The following is a 20,542-nucleotide window of genomic DNA, read 5'->3' as shown; positions in this document are numbered from 1 at the left end:
CACTTAATATGATCAATCAGGGAATAGTATTGTTTCTCATATGTACTGTAGGATTGTTTGTACTACTCTAACACACCTAAAATAAATAGCACACCATAGTTTAATGAAACTATGAAACTATTTAGATTCCTGGAATGTCTGGCATGAATCGCTGTCTTTAGGTCATGCCACAGCATATCAATGGGGTTCAAGTCTGGACTTTGACTTGGCCACTCCAGAATGTGTATTTTGTTCTTCTGAAACCATTCTGAAGTTAACTTACTTCTGTGTTTTCGATCATTGTCTTGTAGTGGCATCCATCCTCTTTTTAGCTTCAACTGTCTGACAGACGGCCTCGGGTTTTCCTGCAAAACATCCTGATAAATCTTTGAATTCATTCTTCCATTAATGATTGCAAGGTGTCCAGGCCCTAAGGTAGCAAAACAGCCCCAAATCATGATGTTCCCTCCGCCCTGCTTCACGGTGGGGATGAGGTGTTGATGTTGGTGAGCTGTTCCATTTTGCCTCCACACATGACGTTGTCCGTTACTCCTAAACAATTCAACTTTGGTTCCATCAGTCCACAAAATATTTTGCCAAACCTTCTGCGGATTGTCCAAGTGCCTTTTTGCGAACATTAAACGAGCAACAATGTTTTTTTTAGACAGTCCTCCGTGGAGTCATCCCATGAACACCATTCTTGACCATTGTATTACATATAGTTGATGTGTGCACAGAGATATTGGAGTGTGCCAGTAGTTTCTGTAAGTCTTTAGCAGAGACTCTAGGGTTCTTTTTTACCTCTGAGTATTCTGCGCTTGGTGTCATCTTTGGTGGACGTCCACTCCTTGGGAGAGAAGCAACATGCCAAACTCTCTCCATTTGTAGACAACTTCTCTGACTGTTGATTGATGAACATCCAGAATTTTGGAAATGGTTTTGTATCCTTTCCCAGCTTTATACAAATCAACAATCCTTGATCGCAGGCCTTCAGAAAGCTCTTTTGACCGAGCCATGAACCACATCAGACAATGCTTCTCCTCAAGACAATTCTTATCTGGTGTGTGTTTTATAGTGGACAGGGCAGCTTTAAACCACTCATCAGTGATTTAGCACACACCTGACTTAAATTGTTCTATAAAAATTGCTTTTAATTGCTCATTAAGTCTCCTTAGGCAGATGGTTTACTTATTTTCCCCTTTCTGTCAATGTTTGCATGCTATCCTCATTAAAATATGAAAACCTATTAATATTTGGGTCGTTTTAGTTGAAGCAGACACTGTTTTTACATCTGTGTGATTTTGACTAAGATCAGATCACATTTGATGGTCGTTTTATGCAGAAATGTGACAAATTCCAAAAGGTTCAGATACTTTTCATACCCGTTTTTCCATAACCTAATAGAGTATATATGCTGTAAAGTGTTTTTTTCCCCTTCATTTTCTTCAAAAGCAGCAGTATTGCTACAAATCCCATAAACCTTAGTATATCGGCGTTGCTTGAAGGACAACGTATTTGTAACTCTGACAAGAAAAATGCGAACTTACAGGTATTTGAACTACAGGCAAGATCATTCCTTCCCGAGTAAGCGTAAACATTGCAAAATAAAGCCCCTCTAGCTTGAAATGGGATGTTTTGGTGGCTTAGTTGAAGAGCATTGTGTGGAATATTGAGTGTACTCTGCTTGTCACAAAAAAAAAGAACCCCCTTCAGGTGAGAAACTTTCATATCCGACATTGGAAATATTAAAAAAAAAAAAAAAAAAAAACTATCCAGGTGTGATGCTAATAGACTCTTTGTGATTGGCTCATACATCTAGCAAGCAGGCTTGTCGAGATTAAGCCGCCATCCGAAACATCGAGCAGCTTCGCCAACTACTCCATTATACTGCAAACGCATGTAATTCCTTTCGGCAATTTTAGCCGAGGCGAGGCAGGCTTAAGTTGGTGCAAACACGACAGCATCTGCAAAAAAAGGGGGGAGGGCGGATTGTGGGCGGATTACTCTGTCAACGCAGGTACCGTCATGGCGGGCTGCTGTGAATGTAAATGTCGCATCAGCTCTTCTTTGTCACAAAAGAAGCTGAATGGAGCCAAACAGGGATTTTATCTTCAAGACTGTTATACTACAAAAGATGTTTTTTCGCTTCACCCTTACACATATTGTTTTTGTTTTAATTTACTCCGTTTACAGAACATTGTTTCACTCACATCGGAGTCAGAAAATCCATACAATCATCCATGTAAAGCGTCAGTAAATGTAAATCACTATAAACTGTGTACAGTGTTCTTTTTTGTGGGTTGTATGGCACTGAATATAATAAGTATAGTATAAAAAAATCCACAATTGACATCTGCACTAATACAAAAATCAATAAGTACATGACACTCACTCACTTAACAAGATTGTCAAAAGCAATCCAATGGAATACCACAAGAGGACGTAAAAGCACATTTCTATTGCTTTGGTATGAGGAATATCGTATTTTTCGGACTATAAATCGCAGTTTTTTTCATAGCTTGGCTGGGAGTGCGACTTATACTCATGAGCGACTTATGTGTGAAATTATTAACACAATATTATATCATTTCACATGTTATTTTGGTGTTTTGGAGTGACACTGATGGTTTGGTAAATGTGTTAACTTGTTCTTTATGCTATAGTTATCTGTATAACTCTTAATAGCTATGTTACGTTAACATACCGGCCACGTTCGCATTTTGTTGTTCATGCATCATGTAACATTATCATACTGTACACTTATTCAGCATGTTGTTCTCGATTGTATTTTTATTTTAAATTGCAGGATGACATACAGTGCCCTTCATATTTATTGGCACCCCTGAAAAAGATGTGTTTTTTTAGCTTCTAATATATATATATTTTTTAATTCAAATAAGATGGGAGCTTAATGGTAAAAAAAAAGAGAAAAATCCAACCTTCAATACAAGTGCATTCATTCAGTGGGGAAAAAATCCCACATAAAGAAAAAAATATTTGACATCAAATAATGTGTGTCACAATTATTAGCACCCCTGGTGTTAATACATTGTACAACCCCCTTTTGCCAACAAAACAAGGTCTGGGGATTGAGATGGCCATGGGAGGAGCTCGATTTTGTGTCTGGTGAACCATTTCTGTGTAGATTTGGCCATATGTTTAGGGTCATTGTCTTGCTGAAAGACCCAGTGACGACCCATCTTCAGCCTTCGGGCAGAAGGCAACAGATTTTGATTTAAAATGTCCTGGTATTTCAAAGCATTCATGATGCCATGCACCCTAAAAAGGTTCCCAGGGCCTTTGGAAGTAAAACAGCATCACTGACCCACCCCCATACTTCACAGTGGGTATGAGGTGCTTTTCAGCATGCACATCTTTCGCGGCATGCCAGACCCACTTAGAGTGTTTGTTGCCAAAAAGCTCAATCTTGGTCTCATCTGACCAAAGCACATGGTCCCAGCTGAAGCCTGGGACCGTGTGTATTTTTGTGTGAGAAAGCACCTCATGCCCACTGTGAAGTATGGGGGTGGGTCAGTGATGCTGTTTCGCTTCCAAAGGCCCTGGGAACCTTGTTAGGGTGCATGGCATCATGAATGCTTTGAAATACCAAGACATTACAAATCAAAATCTGTTGCCCTTTGCCCGAAAGCTGAAGATTGGTCGTCACTGGGTCTTTCAGCAAGACAATGACCCTAAACATATGGCCAAATCTACACAGAAATGGTTCACCAGACACAAAATCGAGCTCCTCCCATGGCCATCTCAATCCCCAGACCTTGATTTGTTGGCAAAAGGGGGTAGTACAATGTGTTAACACCAGGGGTGCTAATAATTGTGACACATATTATTTGATGTCAAATATTTTTTTCTTTATGTGGGATTTTTTCCCCCACTGAATGAATACGCTTGTATTGAAGGTTGGATTTTTCTTTTTTCTCCATTATATATATTAGAAGCTAAAAAACACATCTTTTTCAGGGGTGCCAATAATTATGGATGGCACTGTGTCTGTTCTGTGTGTCGGATTTTATCAAGTAAATTTCCCCAAAAAATGCGACTTATACTCCGGTGCGACTTAAATGATTTTTTTCCCTTTTCGTTAGGCATTTTATGGCTGGTGTGACTTATACTCAGGTGCGACTTATAGTCTGAAAAATACGTTACATCACGTGGCGGAATTCCTGAATAAATTGTGCAATAAAAGTGCTATAACAGATCAGGATCGACCTGTTGTAACCACTAGAAGGGAGAAATCTGCCATTTATCAACACGCTCACCCTGTTCAAACATGCTATTAACATTGGCCGTAATCACTCTGCAGACCCTCCCAGTTCAAATGGATTCGACATCTATCGCCGTCAAGGGCGGCCAATGACTTTAATTCAGCATGTGTGAACATATGTGCTTTTATCACACAAGTAAACCAGAATAAATGAGGAGAAATAGCATTAGAACAAGAGCTTATTATTTAATAGCGTTGAAACTCAATGAGAATAAAAGGGCAGATTGTCCTTCTGTACAATACAACAACATTTTTTGGAGGCAGAAAGACAAACGTAGCGAGTGTCCATGTGGCATCTTGATGAATAGGCAGATGGCGAGGCCAGCTAGCCAAAACTCTGTGCGCGTGCGCCCGTATACACTTCAGGGGTATATTTAGTCGATTTCCTTCAATTTCCTGCCTGAATGAAGGATGCCTTATTGTACATGTGTAAAAAGAAGTGAATCACTCTCTCTTTAGACAGTTTTTTGGTGGGCGCCGAGCCATTTACAGTGGGCCGCCGGGACACCTTGCCAGCTTAATGATGTCATCAATCAGCCGCCGAGCCTATTGGTCCATCCCTACTTATGTCGGCGTGCTGCTTCAAAGTGCTCGTTTGGGAGTACCTAGCATAGAAAATAAAAGTTTAAGATATTGGAGGAGAAACTTTTTCATCATTCAGAGACGAGCTCAAAAAGCGTATGTTTTTTTTCACTCATTTTTCAAAATGAAGCTTAACCTTGGACGCCTGAATTTAAATTGAACTCTTTCACTGCTATTGATGATGCTAGATGTCCATTCATGTGGCGTCCAGTCATCCTTCTACTGTGAATTGAAATGAGTTTGTAACTAGTAGACGTCCAATCAATTTGAAATGTGAGGGTGGCAACACATTTCAAATAGTAAACAAATATATATTAAGCCATTGACTTCACTATCAGTTGACAGGGCACGGGACCGCTCCATAAGGGGGCCTAGTTTCAAAATTTTAAAATTCAAATATTTTCAACCAAAGCCTTTAGCGATCTAAAACCAAAACAGGCACCTCCTTTAGGCATATATGAGTTTCTATAAGCAGCAACATCAAAAAATTCAAATTTTTTTCCTAATAAAATCACGATTATTTTTTTATACAGTGGGGAGAACAAGTATTTGATACACAGTCAATGGGAAAACCCATTGGCAGTGTATCAAATACTTGTTCTCCCCACTGTATACTGTGAGTACAGTTTAACAAAACTTAAAATGGCTACAAAATTATCAGATTTTACGCTACACATCACCAAATGCAGAGATAAACACCTATATTTTCAGGATCAATAGCAATATTTACCATATGACGTTTTTTTTCCCCGAAATAGCGACTTTTTTTTTTTTTTTTTACTCAGTGGAATTTTGCCATAAGTTTTCATCAACTAATAAATCACTCAATTTTCACATCAGAAACTCAATACTTGAGAAAAGCATGCAGAATAATTTTAATTTTACTCAAAAAAGCACATGTTGCATTTTTCTATATACAAATCTCAACTTATTTTGGTTGAATTCCGATGCCGATTGCCAGCTATATGGCCCTCGTCATTTTTAGATTGAAATTTTACATAATATGTAACACGTAAAAAACATTTTTTTTTTTTTTTTTGTATTGTTGTAGAAAAGCCTGAATTACTACGGTAGTTTTTTGCTAGACAAAAAAAAAACAAAAAACAGGCAGTTGGCCAAAAATACCTGATTATTTGAATGTCAAGCTACCATAATGTGTATGGATACAAAATCCAACGTGGCGGCCATCACAATACAAAGAGGTTTTTAAGTAAAAATTTGTGTAAATAAATGCGTAATGTCTAGATTCTTGGTTTAAAGCTAAAAACCTGGCAGTCATCATTCATTTTACGTAAATATTTCAAGCTAAAGTTACGCTAATTTTTTTCATTTATTTTTTATCGCTAACCCTATAATAATGTGCTTAAAATTTCACAGATAAGTCGCTCCAGAGTATAAGTCGCACCCCCAGCCAAACTATGGAGAGAAAAAAAAAAACAAAAAAAAAAACTGCGGCCTACAGTCCGAAAAATACGGTACATACAAGCTACTAGTGTTGATTAAAATAAAATACTAAATATAGCTAAATTGAAAAATACAGCTCAAACTTTGTCCTATCTCTCAAAATGAAAAAAAAAAAAAAAAATTAAAACAGAAAATAAATAAATAAATATATGTACTTGTACTGTATTCCCGCAATGCTTTCTGACGTATATTTATTAAATGCAAATTCATGCATCAAGGGATTAAGACTGTTGTTCCCATAATTAGGACACCTTAAGGTTTTTTTTTATTTTGTCCTAAAAATAAAAGTTGCCCTCTAGCGCATTGCCTAAAAATTAAGCTGTGCATACCTGCTGGGCATACTTTTTATAGCCTTAAAAATGAGATACTCCCTCCCTAAATAATGCATTCACTTTAATTACACTAAATGTAATTGCGGATGACAAAATTCCCATTCTAAAAGAACATTATCCCATTGATTATTCATGTCCTTTAACACCCAGAACACACAAAAATGGACCACAGCAACACTTGTCATTCATTTCATCCACAGTTCTGTCCAAAAAAAACCTGTATGAACAAAACATTGCAGTTGTGGTACCATGAAAAAACATGGTACTGTTGAATGATTGATTGTTATGCCCACCACTGGAAGTAAGAAATGGCCCCTTAAACCAGGAGACTCACCGACCTTGACTCCAAATCAGCTCTGAGACAAGTTCATACTCAGGAAGTGTGTTTGGCGTCCTTGGTGTTGCTGTGCTCCATGTGGATTAAATACACTTCCCTGTTGAGAGGTGAGGGGTGCGGGGATTCAAGGACCACCCGCTAACCTCCAAGGCCGGATCCCTAGGTGAGACCATGTGGACCTTGATTTTTTTCGCTAACGTTGAAAAAACCATGAGGGAAATTTGACAAAAAACCATAAGTGGAGTTTAAGGGGGGGGGGGGGGCAGGCCCCCCTCCCCCTTGGTGGCCGAAAAGTGTCATAGCATGTAATTGACTTTCCTGTATATGATTTTAAAATTACGTTTTCCGGTAAAATATTGTCTATAAAAGTTTTAAAGCAATCAAACCAAAAAACAAAAATGAATGAAATCAGCAAAAAAATTAATTTTCAAACAGATCGTGTGACTAGCAGCTTAGATGATCATTTGCTTTGCTTAGCCAAAACCATCCAAGGACCGAAGAGGCAAGTTGGATGTACGTAATTTTTTCAAACCTAAGATTTCAAAAGCGACAACAACAACTCAGCAAGAACCAAAGATTGAAAATGTGGACCAAATGGTTAGTGGAGTTTCAATTTGCCCCACTAAAGACAGTGTCTTGCCAATGTAGTTACCCCCGTCAAAAATGGTATCCCCTGGCCGCAGGAGCGCACACACACATTAGTTAAGAGTTATGTCGACTTAAACAATTAATTAAAGCCAGAAAAGTTATTTATAGTTAGTTATAACTGTTATTACTATTATTATTAAATATATGTTACAGGTAGGGCTGTCAAACGATTAAAATTTTTAATCGAGTTAATTACAGCTTAAAAATTAATCGTAATTAATCACAATTAATCACAATTCAAACCATCTCTAAAATATGCCATATTTTTCTGTAAATTATTGTTGGAATGGAAAGATAAGACACACGGCGGATATATACATACAACATACTGTACATAAGTACTGTATTTGTTTATTGTAACAATAAATCCACAAATGGCATTAACATTCTTTCTGTTAAAGTGATCCACGGATAGAAAGACTTGTAGTTCTTAAACGATAAATGTTATAGTTACAAGTTATAGTAATTTTATATTAAAACCCCTCTTCATGTTTTCGTTTTAATAAAATTTGTAAAATTTTCAATCAAACGTAGAGTTAATATAATAATAATAAGAATAAAAATAACAATAATAAAAATAGAGTGACCAAAGTTTTACGTGTATTTTGCATAGCTATTTTAATATGGAATGCCAGTTCATTTTGCATTGTTGTTTAACTGTGTGTCAGAATAGGGCCTCATTAATATAGACTGAAGTGCTGTTCTTTTTGTGAACATTTTTTTTTTTTTTTTTTTGGAGAGATAGGAATATTATTTTTGTTGTGCTTTCACTAAACGATACTTACAGTGGGGAGAACAAGTATTTGATACACTGCCAAAGGGTTTTCCCATTGGCAGTGTATCAAAAACTTGTTTTCCCCACTGTATGTTTGTTGTGAAGGAGTTGCCAATAAACGGCGCGGTCCAAAGAACGCCTGTGTCCACTCGCCTTTAGTGTAAAACATATATCTGTACATATCTTACCCAAAATACAACAAGAGACACATAATTGCCACTAAAAGAAAGAAAACTTACCGAAATATGTGTGGAGCACAAAGCAACAGCATAAACATCTCACAACTACTAATTCTCCCACGTTTAGAAGAAATAACATGAGTATGGAACGGCGCTGCCCCCAAGCGGCCGGTGGCATTCTCTTCACTCTTAATGTCCATAAACGGCCTCATTGTAATCTTTGAGGCAATATGCAAGATGGTCATTCACCCAAGCGCCAGCAGAGGGCGGCAAAACTCCATAACAACAAGTGAGCGTTTCACTGTACTGTCATTTAAATATGTCTGAGCGGGACATCTGAGTTAATCGCGTCAAATATTTTAACGTGATTAATTTAAAAAATTAATTAACGTCCGTTAACGCGATAATTTTGACAGCCCTAGTTACAGGTTATCCTACAAGTAAAACAGTAAAACATTGCCTTTTTTTACATTCAGAATGTATGTTACTTTATACCATGGGCCATGTTTTAAAACGTCATAGAAAAAAAAGCAAGCAAAAGCAAGCAGCGCAGCGACTCCGCCCAGGGGATACAATTTTTGACGGGGAGTAACTACATTGGCACAACACTGGTGGGCGTACCATATTCAATGGATGACAATCTTGGCGAAAAGTATTGCTGTCCTAAGCAGCCGGATTTAGAATTCCCCTCAAGAATGGTGGGAAACAAAAAACAAACAAAAACGCTAATTTTCAACTTATTATTATAAATATTCTTGTAAGTTAATTTTATTAATGACACATGTTGTGCCCCTCCTGCCCTAAAAGTCAAAAAACATGTCGACACAAAGTTTGTTCAAAATCGATTTAATGGCAGTCAATGAGTGAACTTGTCTACAAACTTGGGATTCGCAGGCCTAGACATACGTGCACACCTTCCCTTGGAAAAGAGTAAAAGATACAGTTATGAGCCTGTGATAATTCTTTCCCTGCCGTTGCTATGGCAGCACAGTGTCCAATCACCTTACGGCGCATGCCGACGGTGGACCATCCGTTCAGGCCGTCTTGATTGAGCTGTCAAAGTACACGCATGCGCCTTTTGTCGCATGCAGATACACTGTCACGCACATACAGTACACACCTCTGCTTGCACATACATGTCGGTATGCATGGATTATGGCGAGAAGGTTAAGGGAAGATGTATGGAGAATGAGAGGAACAGGGGCCATATGAGATGATGCTGGGGCCACCATGGCACACTTGGGGGCTTTAGATCGTCTCTATAAATCGTCTCTTACATGTCCCGTGGAGCAATTCATGGACACATTCCAAGAAAGGAAAAAACACAGTGGGATGATTCTGTACACTCATATAAGCATCTCATAGTCGAGTACAGGGGTCTGGAACTTTTTTGACCGAAAGAGCCATGCTGTCTTTATATATTCTGTTGCCAAATTGTCCGAGTCCGTTTTGTGAGCACTGTTTTTTTTTTTTTTTGTAAGTGCATTTGAATGCATCAGTGGGATCACGGGTACGCTTGGCTTTTATTATCAGTCGCAGAGTTGTAATTGAAATAAATCTTAGAAAACTACAACAAAAGCCTGCCTTGGTCACTTGGGATGTTACGATTGTTGCTGAGTTGCGACTTCACCACTTGGAAAATAACAAATTGAAATATGGTATGGCGCTGCGTATATTGCCTGGAAGAGGAAACCCCAACAGACAGGTGGAGCCTCTTAGGGCAGCCGTATCGAGAGTCTCGCCCTCCTTGAAGTGATAACAATTTTGAAAGGTGAAAAAGTCATGAAAGTGAAACTGATCGCATGCCTCATGTCAGGGAAAACGCGGGCAGGTGGTGTGGACCCAAATGCAGGGAAACAAAAGTTAGCCAGGGAGGTGGTGGTGATCTGAAAAAACGTTTTAATAATAACTAACAAAACACAAAATACAACCAAAAGTACTGGGGATCAAAAAGGCAAGGTTCAAACAAAACTTACTTTACCGGAGGGTTTAGAACACGAGGGCTTGGACAGGATCTTGACTTTGACACAGACAATGACGCAACAAGGAGTGAAAAGAAACTGGGAGCTTATATACACACAGAGACGAGGGGTAATGATACAAGAGGAACAGATGGGCTACACAAAGGGATGCAGGGTGGCGAAACACTAGGAGCAGGAACAACAGGTGAAATCAATGGGCAATCACATGAACACACAAGGAGGGAACCAACACAAAAACGAACACCTCTGTGATTACGCAGTTCACTTTCGTGGTTTAATTTTCCCCTACGCATTTTTTATATACTCCAGTTTGCTCGGCGTTGAGTTGGGAGGGGCCACTGCTGGCTGAGCGACGGCTTGGACCCTTCGCCGTCATTGTGCATTCTAGTGCTGCAAAGATTAATCGATGAACTCGAGTAATTTGATTAGAACAAAGATTCAAATTCAATTTTGCTGCTTCGAGTATTCTTTTAATTAAAGTGGCGTTGTAATGGTTTGTTTTGAAAATGTTTGCATTTAGTTTTACTGATTTGGGTGGAAACGTTTCCCTCTAGTGGAAACAGTGAATATGACATAACTCATTTCATGTGACTGAATCCAGCTGCTTCCTGTTAAGACCAACATAAGCTAGGTTGTTGTTTGTGCCGTTTTTTTTTTTTTTTTTTTTTTTTTTTTTTTTTTTTTTTAATGCATTCGTAATTTAGTTTGTAGGTATATTTACCTGTTTTTTTGTGGGAATATTGGTTTGAACCATTTGTGAAGAGCATTGTAAAAAAAAAAGTTAGCATTTTATAGCATTTAAGCTAGCGGACTTTTGTTGTGTAAATTAGCCAGTTGTGCTTTTGTTGAACTTAGGTCCTCATTCATTGATTATTTTTTATTTTTTTATTTTTTTTTTTTAAATACTGTTTGAGTCTCAGCTCAGTTATTAAAATTTTTTATGTTCCTCATCCGATTACTCGATTATTCGAACTAACTAGCTCATCGATTAATCGACTACTAAAATAATCGATAGTTGCAGCCCTAGTGCATTGGAAGTTATGCATCAAGGGAACGCGTTGCTTTGTAATTCACCGCCATTCCACTAGCGGGGTGTGCTTTATCTTTGTACGGTTTTGGGGGACTCTTGTCAAATTCCTTTAGTTTTCCTTCGGTCATTGACAGGAATGGCAACGGAGATGGAACGTGTATTTGCAGCTGCAGCTAATCAATATTGAACAACAAATGTTGGTAATACAAATGTTGAAGCGTAGGCAACACAAAAGACGTTTGCGAATGTTGTGCTGAACCGGAAACAACGAGCTGAGCGGACCAGTCACAGTCTTACGTGACGCGGAGTCAGGATTTTTTGGACGTGTACGTCAGGCTACGGCGTAGGGTCGTAAATCGGATCTGCGTTAATAGCATAGGTCCGCCCTCACCGCTACGCAGAATCATAAATCAGCCTTTAACGTACGAGATGAGCTCTGTACTACGTGCTATGAATCAAAGGATATTATTGTGACGTACATTTGAAGGTCCAAAAGCAATGTGCGAATCAGCTCATCACAGCTCGTTCATGTCAAACGAGCCGGCCGGTTCCACGTTTAAAATTATGGATTGGCGGTGAGCCAGATGCACTCATCAAGAGCCTGATATGGCTCACGAGACAGGTTTCTGACCCCTGCTCTGGTATTTATTTAGAAATGTGTCATGTGAAACTTAGTATTCATACTATTATTACATGTACAAACAATTACATTTCATGTTTGTTGTTATTACTGTCTTGTTGCTATGGGAAAATTATGCCAACACCCACTTTAAAAAATCTGACTCAATTTGCATGCTGTAAAACATGGTTGGAAGTATTTGCTGACCAAAAATAGCAAAAAATAATATGGAGATGTGATAGAAATAAAATCTGAAAAAATGTTGGACACCTGAGGACAAAAACAGATTTGATTTGAACTTTGATTTTATAACTTAATCATTACTGCGGAACACTTTTTTTGTCACCTGAGGAATCTGGTTGGGCACTGCCCTATCCACCTGTAATGCAAAATTTACCAACTTCCCTAGTTATTTTAAATATAGTATATTTTGAGAGATTTGCATTACAAAAGTGTTTTTCTTTTTTTTTTTGTATGTCGCGTCTGTTTTACTAGTCGCGCTCCATCCGAACAAACTAATTAAGGAACAAACGTCGCTACAAACCAAGCAGAAAATTACCTCCCGACTCTGCGCCGGGCGACCCAAGGACGATGCGAGCTGCGCTTCTCGATTGTCACAGGGAACGCCGCTTAAATGAGAGTTTATTTGGTGTGTTAACGACTAGCGGGTGTCATTTTCACACTGGCTTTTTATGTCGTGCCGCGATGAATTAAAACGTGGAAATGATTGTGCATTAACTGTCAATTATAAACTGAACTCAACCACTATAATGCAATCCGCCCATCTTTTTTTTTTTTTTTTTTTTTTTTTTTTTTTTTTTTTTTTAACAGACGTCCTTATTAGGGTTCTGGTTGAGCTGGAGCATATTACAGCAGTGAGATTTTAAAGAAATATCCTGAAAGAAATATACTGTTTTTAATATTTTATTTTATTTTTTTAGTTCATTAACTTGTTGTAGGTAGGTAGTTATAGCTAAGGTAGTTGATCCGTAAATCTCTCCATGGATACGTGGAGTTAATTGCCGCTTAGAGTGTCCCCATCAGTCAATAGTGAGACTGCAGTTAATCCTGTTGTATTCTGCAGCCGATAGTCTCCAATTAAGTGGGACTAGCTGTGGAGATGTCTTTGACCATATCGATAGCTTCTAGCTGACCTATGTCTTTGTTTGCGCTGCGATATTTGAAAATCTGAAAATCTGCCCTTGCTCTGGTTTCACAGTCAAGACATGCGGTAGTAATCTCCAGGGACCGTCGGGGACCTTTACATCACCCAACTTCCCCATTCAGTATGAGAGCAATGCGCAGTGTGTTTGGATAATCACCGCATCGAACCCGAATAAGGTAGGTCTGACTTTCCCTTTATATTTCTATTTTTACAGTGGGGCAAATAAGTATTTAGTCAACCACCAATTGTGCAAGTTCTCCTACTTGAAAAGATTAGAGAGGCCTGTAATTGTCAACATGGGTAAACTTCAACCATGAGAGACAAAATGTGGAAAAAAACCCAGAAAATCACATTGTTTGATTTTTAAAGAATGTATTTCCAAATTAGAGTGGAAAATAAGTATTTGGTCACCTACAAACAAGCAAGATTTCTGGCTGTCAAAGAAGTCTAACTTCTTCTAACGAGGTCTAAAGAGGCTCAGATCATTACCTGTATTAATGGCACCTCTTTTAACTCATTTTTGTTATAAAAGACACCTGTCCACAACCTCAGTCAGTCACACTCCAAACTGCACTATGGCCAAGACTAAAGAGCTGTCGAAGGACACCAGAGACAAGATTGTAGACCTGCACCAGGCATGCATCACAAAACAAAAGTCAACATTATAATCAAATATACATTTCTCCAAAGGGCTGATCCCTCATATTAATGAAATAAAGTTAAAAATAAGATTCTGCAAGGTACAGTAAGGTACCGTTTACGCGATTAAAAAAAAAAAAAACCAAAACAAAACAAAGAAAAACGACTGGAGACAAAATGGCGGAGGAGAATCTGACGTCGTTAAGTCGAAATCACGTAAGCCTGAGTTATACTCCAGCATTGCGGTGACGGCGCAGCGACTACGGCTTCAAATCGACATTCGATGGTTCTCCAGCCAGGTGATGCGTTGCTCTGTAATTCACCGCCAAGCCACTAAAGGGGGGGGGCGCGTTATGTTTGTACGGTTTTGGGGCATGCTTGTTGATTTCCTCTTGTCTAGTTTAACGGAGACAAAATAAACAATGCAAGATGGAACGCTTGAATGTGGATCTTCAGCTCATCAACATTGAATAAATGTTGATCATACAAATGTTAGGACGCAGGCGACGCAGAAGACTGTTTCGACTATCAGTCCAACTTTTGATGTGCACAGAGAGTTCTAGCCTCGGGTGGAAACCAGCTAACTGTGGCGGCTAGCTTCAAATTGGCGTCTAACACTGCGTCCAGCGTTTTGTCCGAGGTCTGCAAAGCCCTCCAACCCGATTTGCTTGCCGTATCCTACAACCAGCCAGTGGGAAGCCATAGCAGATTTCTGGCGTCTATGGAACTTCCCAAACTGCGTTGGAAGCTTTGATGTTAACGTTAGCATAAAATCACCAAGGCACTCTCAATCAATGATGTATCGCGTGTGAACTGTCTGTTGTTGAAAATTAAACATCAAAACAACTCTTTTGACACCAAACCTGTGCTTTATTCTTCATATACTTGAAGTGTGACACGTAAATAAGTCACAGACTCACAGCAAACATATGTACACAATAATTGATGAAGTGCACCAACCAAAAATACGACATAAAATGATTAAAAGCTGGCAGTTTTTGGCCGTCTGGGTCATTGCTTTGTGTGGCCACTCGATTCCGAACACACACATACTTGTCTCGTGGTTCATCCATTTTTTTAAATTATTCAATCGCTGGCTGATCTCCAGCTCCGTATTTTCAGCAATCTCCTCCCACAAATTGCTTGCCATTTCACAATCTTCATAATGTCTCGACGAGACATTGTAGACGTTGTCGTACTTGCTCTTCATTGATACTTTTGTCGGCTTGGTCCACTTTTCCATGTAGAAAAATAATGTTCGACCATGCCGGTGATTTCACGCTCAACCGGAAACAACAGTCTGAGTGGACCAATCATAGTCGATTTCCTGTCGCGACGCGAAGTCAGGAAAAAAAGGAAGGAGCCAGAGAGGCTACGGCAGAGGGTTGTAAATCGGGTCTTCCTTGATGGCGCAGGTCTGACGCGGAAGCATAACTCGGTCGTAAGTTGTAACCCTGGGGCTACTTGTATCTTCACCTATTGGAGCATTATCGCCACCTACTGTTCCGGCGTACAGATGTCTGTTGTCACCCAAAACTCACTTTTGCGTTGTCAACTGTTTACCGGGGTAACACACCTGGCACGTCTACGGCGCGTCAGCGATGCTGGCACGTCAACGCACCTGTGACGCTCGCCATCAATTTCCATCTGACACGTTTTACAAGCAGAGCGTCTGTGGAGCGACTCAATTGGTTAACGCGAGGATTGCAAGATTGCACGAGAGTAGCGGGTATTTGAAGATAATGTAAGCAGGATTTGTGTATTATTATCATTTAATGACAGGTGTTTTGGCTCATTTTATTGGGAACACTTTACAATAAGGGTCCCTTAATTAACATTAGTTAATGCATTTTTAGACAGTAACCCATGTTTAAGTAACATGACGATGATTCATTTAATCCCTTATCTAACATTTATTAATATATTAATTAACATGAGTTAATGCATTAGTTAATGCATTTTAAGACAATAACTAATGTAAGTAACATTACAATTATTAATATAATTGCTTATCTAACATTTATTAATATATTATTTAACATGAGTTAATGCATTAGTTAATGCATAACCAGACAGTAACTAATAGTTTGGTAAAATTAAAAATATACTGTATATAGGCCTATATAGGGTTAGGGTTAACTTAAGCATTTATAATTTCTTAGTTAAGGGACACATGTGCTGCACTTTACAATAAGGGTCCAAAAAGCATTCCGTAATGGTTAATAAAGGTTAAGGGGGGGTAACTTAAGCATTTATAATTTCTTAGTTAAATGACACATGTGCGACACTTTACAATAAGGGTCCAAAAAGCATTCAGTAATGGTTAATAAAGGTTAAGAGTGGGGAACTTAAGCATTTATCATTTCATAGTTAAGGGATACGCGTGCTACACTTTACAATAAGGGTCCAAAAACATTCAGTAATGGTTAATTAAGGTTAAGTAATACTTAACTAAGAAATTATAAATGCTAAGTTAACAGACCCGAACCCTAAACCAATATGGGCCTATATTTTTTTTTAATTTTACCAAACCATTAGTTACTGTCTGGTTATGCATTAACTAATGCATTAGCTAATGCATTAACTAATGCATTAGCTAATGCATTAACTCATGTTAATTTATTAATAAATGCTAGATAAGCAATTATATTAATTATTGTAATGTTAATTAAACATTAGTTATTGTCTCAAAATGCATTAACTAATGTTAATTAAGGGACCCTTATTGTAAAGTGTTACCATTTTACTTATATGGGCTATTATTATTTTTATTAAGTACTTATGTTTCCCAAATGTTGATGTAGTCTTCATTTATATTCTATATTTTGCGTTGTATAATTTTAGTTCCTATGTGAATATTAGTTCCTACTCGTTGTGGTATGTCAGGTTTTGTATTGTACATGTGAGGACTGGTGCGCACTGCGCCGAGATTAAAAGCAGAGTTGATACTGTCCTGCTGTGTTTGTTATTATTATATCAGAGAAGACAGCAGTAAATCAACAACAACAAGTAAACTCTGACCCGAGCTACCCAAAGCCTCAAGATCTGATGAACTCAAAAAGTAAGGGTTACAAGAATAATACAACAACCATTTGCCTCTCAGACCCCATGTATTGGTCGGCTTGCTTTCTGAAAGTAAGAAGAAAAAACAGTGCTAAAGAGAAAAACCTTGCCAATGACAAAGATTTTAACTAAAGATCGATCGGGTCCGATCACGTCATTTTCAATGTATCGGAATCGGCAAAAAAATATCGGACATGCCTTTTTTTAATATACTGTATATATATACTTTTTTATTTAAATCGTTTTGTAATTGTATTTAACGTTAGACAAAATGTCACTCATCCAGAGTAGTTTTGGCTTAAAGTAGAGCTATCAAATTGATTGCGTTAACGGCGGTAATTAAGTTCTTATAATTAATCACGTTAAGCAATTAACGCATGCGCTGCACGACCCACTCATGCATTGACGCGTTCAATCTATAAAGACGCCGTTTTACCTATAGATAGTGCTTAAAGGCAGCGTATAATGAGTAGAGAGAATTTTGACAACCTTTGGAGGCGTTTATATGTGGCTAAAGCCTTACAATACCTCTCTCAGCAATTAAAAATAACGTGGGAGGCAATGTGGGGAAGAAAGGTAGTAGTTGATCATTTTCTTAACACCCTATATTCTTTCCCAACGCAGAGAAGATATATCAATTTGTGCCCCTGCACACAGTCATGGTTCACTTCCCATCATGCATTTGGGCAGAAGTTAAATGGCTGCAGTATCATTTACTGAAAGCTCAACAAATACACTAGATGGCAATATTTAGTCACAATATACAAAGTCACATTTATCCTTTAAGAATTACAAGTCTTTCTATCCGTGGATCCCTCTCACAGAAAGAATGTTAATAATGTAAATGCCATCTTGAGGATTTATTGTCATAATAAACAAATACAGTACTAATGTACTGTATGTTGAATGTATATATTCGTCTGAGTTTTATTCATTTTTTTCTTAATGCATTGCTAAAATGTATATGACCGGGAAAATTTATCGGGAATGATTGGATTTGAATCGGGAGCAAAAAAAAAACCCAATCGGATCGGGAAATATCAGGATCGGCAGATACTCAAACTAAAACGATCGGGATCAGATCGGGAGCAAAAAAACATGATCGGAACAACCCTAATTTTAACATGTATCTTACAAATGAAATGCCTCAATGTTTTTTTTTCCCCAAAAGCTTTATTGATGGATTTTCTCAAGTAAAAGCGACACACATAAATTAATCCATTTAATTGCATATTATTTTGAAAATCAACCGGATCCACTGTATTTTTACACGAGTGACTTCCAATCTGCCTGATCCTACCTTGTAGTGTTGACGCAGGAGCGTCTCATCTCACGTCAAATAATAAACCGCCATTCTTTTTGCGTACGACGTGTTGAACAGCTTCTCGGACGGGTCTAAAAGGCGGTCGCACTGCTGCTGGTGTACATTGGCTGATTGACTTAAATGATTTCACTGCGTTGACGCGGCGCGTTGTCGCCTGGTGTACTACCGGGGTAAACGGCAATCTCCACTCTGCAAGGCGTTTTCAAATGTATTTTCAGTCGTCCCCGTGTAAACGATACAGCTCTGTGGAAAAGGTTTTGCGTTGTAACCCCGTTGCCGCGTAAACGGCCCCTTAGGTACTACAATTTTTACCTGCCACTTAAGACTTTTTTGTCTCATCTAACCTGCCCAACATTTGTTACATATATTGGTAGTACTGCATTGGCCCGAATATAAGATGGTGATTTTTGCATTGAAATAGGATTGAGAAAGTTGGGATCGTCTTATATTCGTGGTCTAGATGTTATACCCATTTACAACGCTAGATGGCGCCAGATACCATTGAAGCGATGTTCTGTCATGACAGATCTCAGCTACTCTCAAGTTTAACCAGTTTGCGTTACTTTATTTCAATAATTTTCCTTATTCAAATTTGTTTCAAGACTATAGTTACAGTTAGACTTAACTTTGTTGGTTAATGCAGTTATTGCAATTTTGCTGTTTTATCACAATAGATCGGTTTATTTATATTTCAAAAACCAGATGCCATTCATTCACGAATGTGATTGCACTTTAGTTTCCATATTTAAATGTTCAGATATTAAGATTTGAATGAGGCAAAATAACATGCTTTTTCTCTCAAATATAATTTCATAATCATTTGTTTCAGATGTACTGTAATTATTTTCTGTATAAAAATTAATGTGGTGTTCAAAAAGTCTTTCTTCAAACTTGAGTCTTGAAAAGGAGGGGGTTGTCTTATAATCAGTGCCGTCTTATATTCGGGCCAATACGGTATATGTGTAATTTCTGAAGGATTCCCAGTGATTTAATTTCAACCTGTGCAATCTTTGGCATATTATTCTTGCTTTAAAGTGATCCTCTAACTTGAATACATGTAGGCTCTTATAAACCACAATTGTTCTCTTGTACTAAAATATGTTGTTAGAAACACATAAAATGTTAAATCAATGGCAATATTTTATAATATTTAGTCCATATTTTGACCGTTAGTTGGCGCCTTGGCTCGCAGTGATGACGTCATTCGGATCTTTCCAAATGTGTCGCGTGTTCAACAATTGCTTATTGCTGCCTAAACTCGCGAAGTAAAATGCCACGATGTGCTGCTTTTGGATGCAATATCCAGTCAAATGGAAACAAGGGGAGTGAAATGAGTGGTCAAGGTGGAATTATTATTTTTAGTGAATAAATGTGCATAAGTGGAAGCTTCTCCCCCTTTTTGGTTCCTGTATGCACGTATCCTACCCACCACGCGTTAAACTGGCGCCCGAACATTTTTCCTGGATCCTCAGTCAAGTAAGGGATCTGTCTATTTTCTGGATCCGACGGTCCCACCGCGTCTGCAATGTTGGTTTCGGATCTGTCCATTTTTTTTATTCGTCGGTCCCACGGCTGCTTCTCGGATCAGTCTATTTTGTGGAATCGACGGCCTGATCGCGGCTGCAACATTGCCATTGGTCTAATTCCTGGATCTTTGAGTGAGTAAAAAATGTGAATTTTCATTACTATAGCTATCTTTTTGTTGACTATTCTTCGTGGGAGTTTTCCCCAAATCATACTAAATAATTAAAGCACTATGGCACGCTACAGTGACGACAGTGACTCCGACGTGGACCTTACAACAATGTGGAGTTCGTCAGGGAATGCGTGTTTGCGTACTGCTGAGCTCCAGAGTGAAGAGTGGTCAAGGTGGAAATATTATTTTTTGTGAATAAATCTGCATAAGTGGAAGCTTCTCCCCTTTTTGGTACCTTTTATACATGTGTCCTACCTACCATGCGTTGCAATGTACAAGACATGGATTACACAAGGTGTGCTCTTTGGCCTGTACTGTATGTAAAGCACACGACAGCTCTGGATGCTAACAATCTACATAATTATATTGGGATAAGTTTGAAAACGCAATATGCTTACCTTGAATATCTGCTAATAAAACCGGACAGCATACACTCTCGCTCCCAA

General features: G+C 38.4%; 1 protein-coding gene across 4 annotated transcripts in view; it reads left to right on the top strand.

Moving 5' to 3' along the window:
* csmd3b (CUB and Sushi multiple domains 3b) overlaps positions 1-20,542 on the top strand; it is a 684,074-nt gene that overhangs the window by 415,138 nt on the left and 248,394 nt on the right. For all 4 annotated transcript variants that reach the window (XM_057827420.1, XM_057827419.1, XM_057827418.1 and 1 more), the window contains one exon: positions 13,429-13,550. In XM_057827420.1, coding sequence (XP_057683403.1) covers positions 13,429-13,550 — 122 coding nt within the window. The remainder of the gene's footprint in view (positions 1-13,428; positions 13,551-20,542) is intronic.

Source organism: Corythoichthys intestinalis, chromosome 22 (genome assembly GCF_030265065.1).
Source record: "Corythoichthys intestinalis isolate RoL2023-P3 chromosome 22, ASM3026506v1, whole genome shotgun sequence".
NCBI lineage: Eukaryota > Metazoa > Chordata > Actinopteri > Syngnathiformes > Syngnathidae > Corythoichthys > Corythoichthys intestinalis.
The sequence above is the reverse complement of the archived record's forward strand: the minus strand, read 5'-3'. Positions and strand labels throughout refer to the sequence as shown.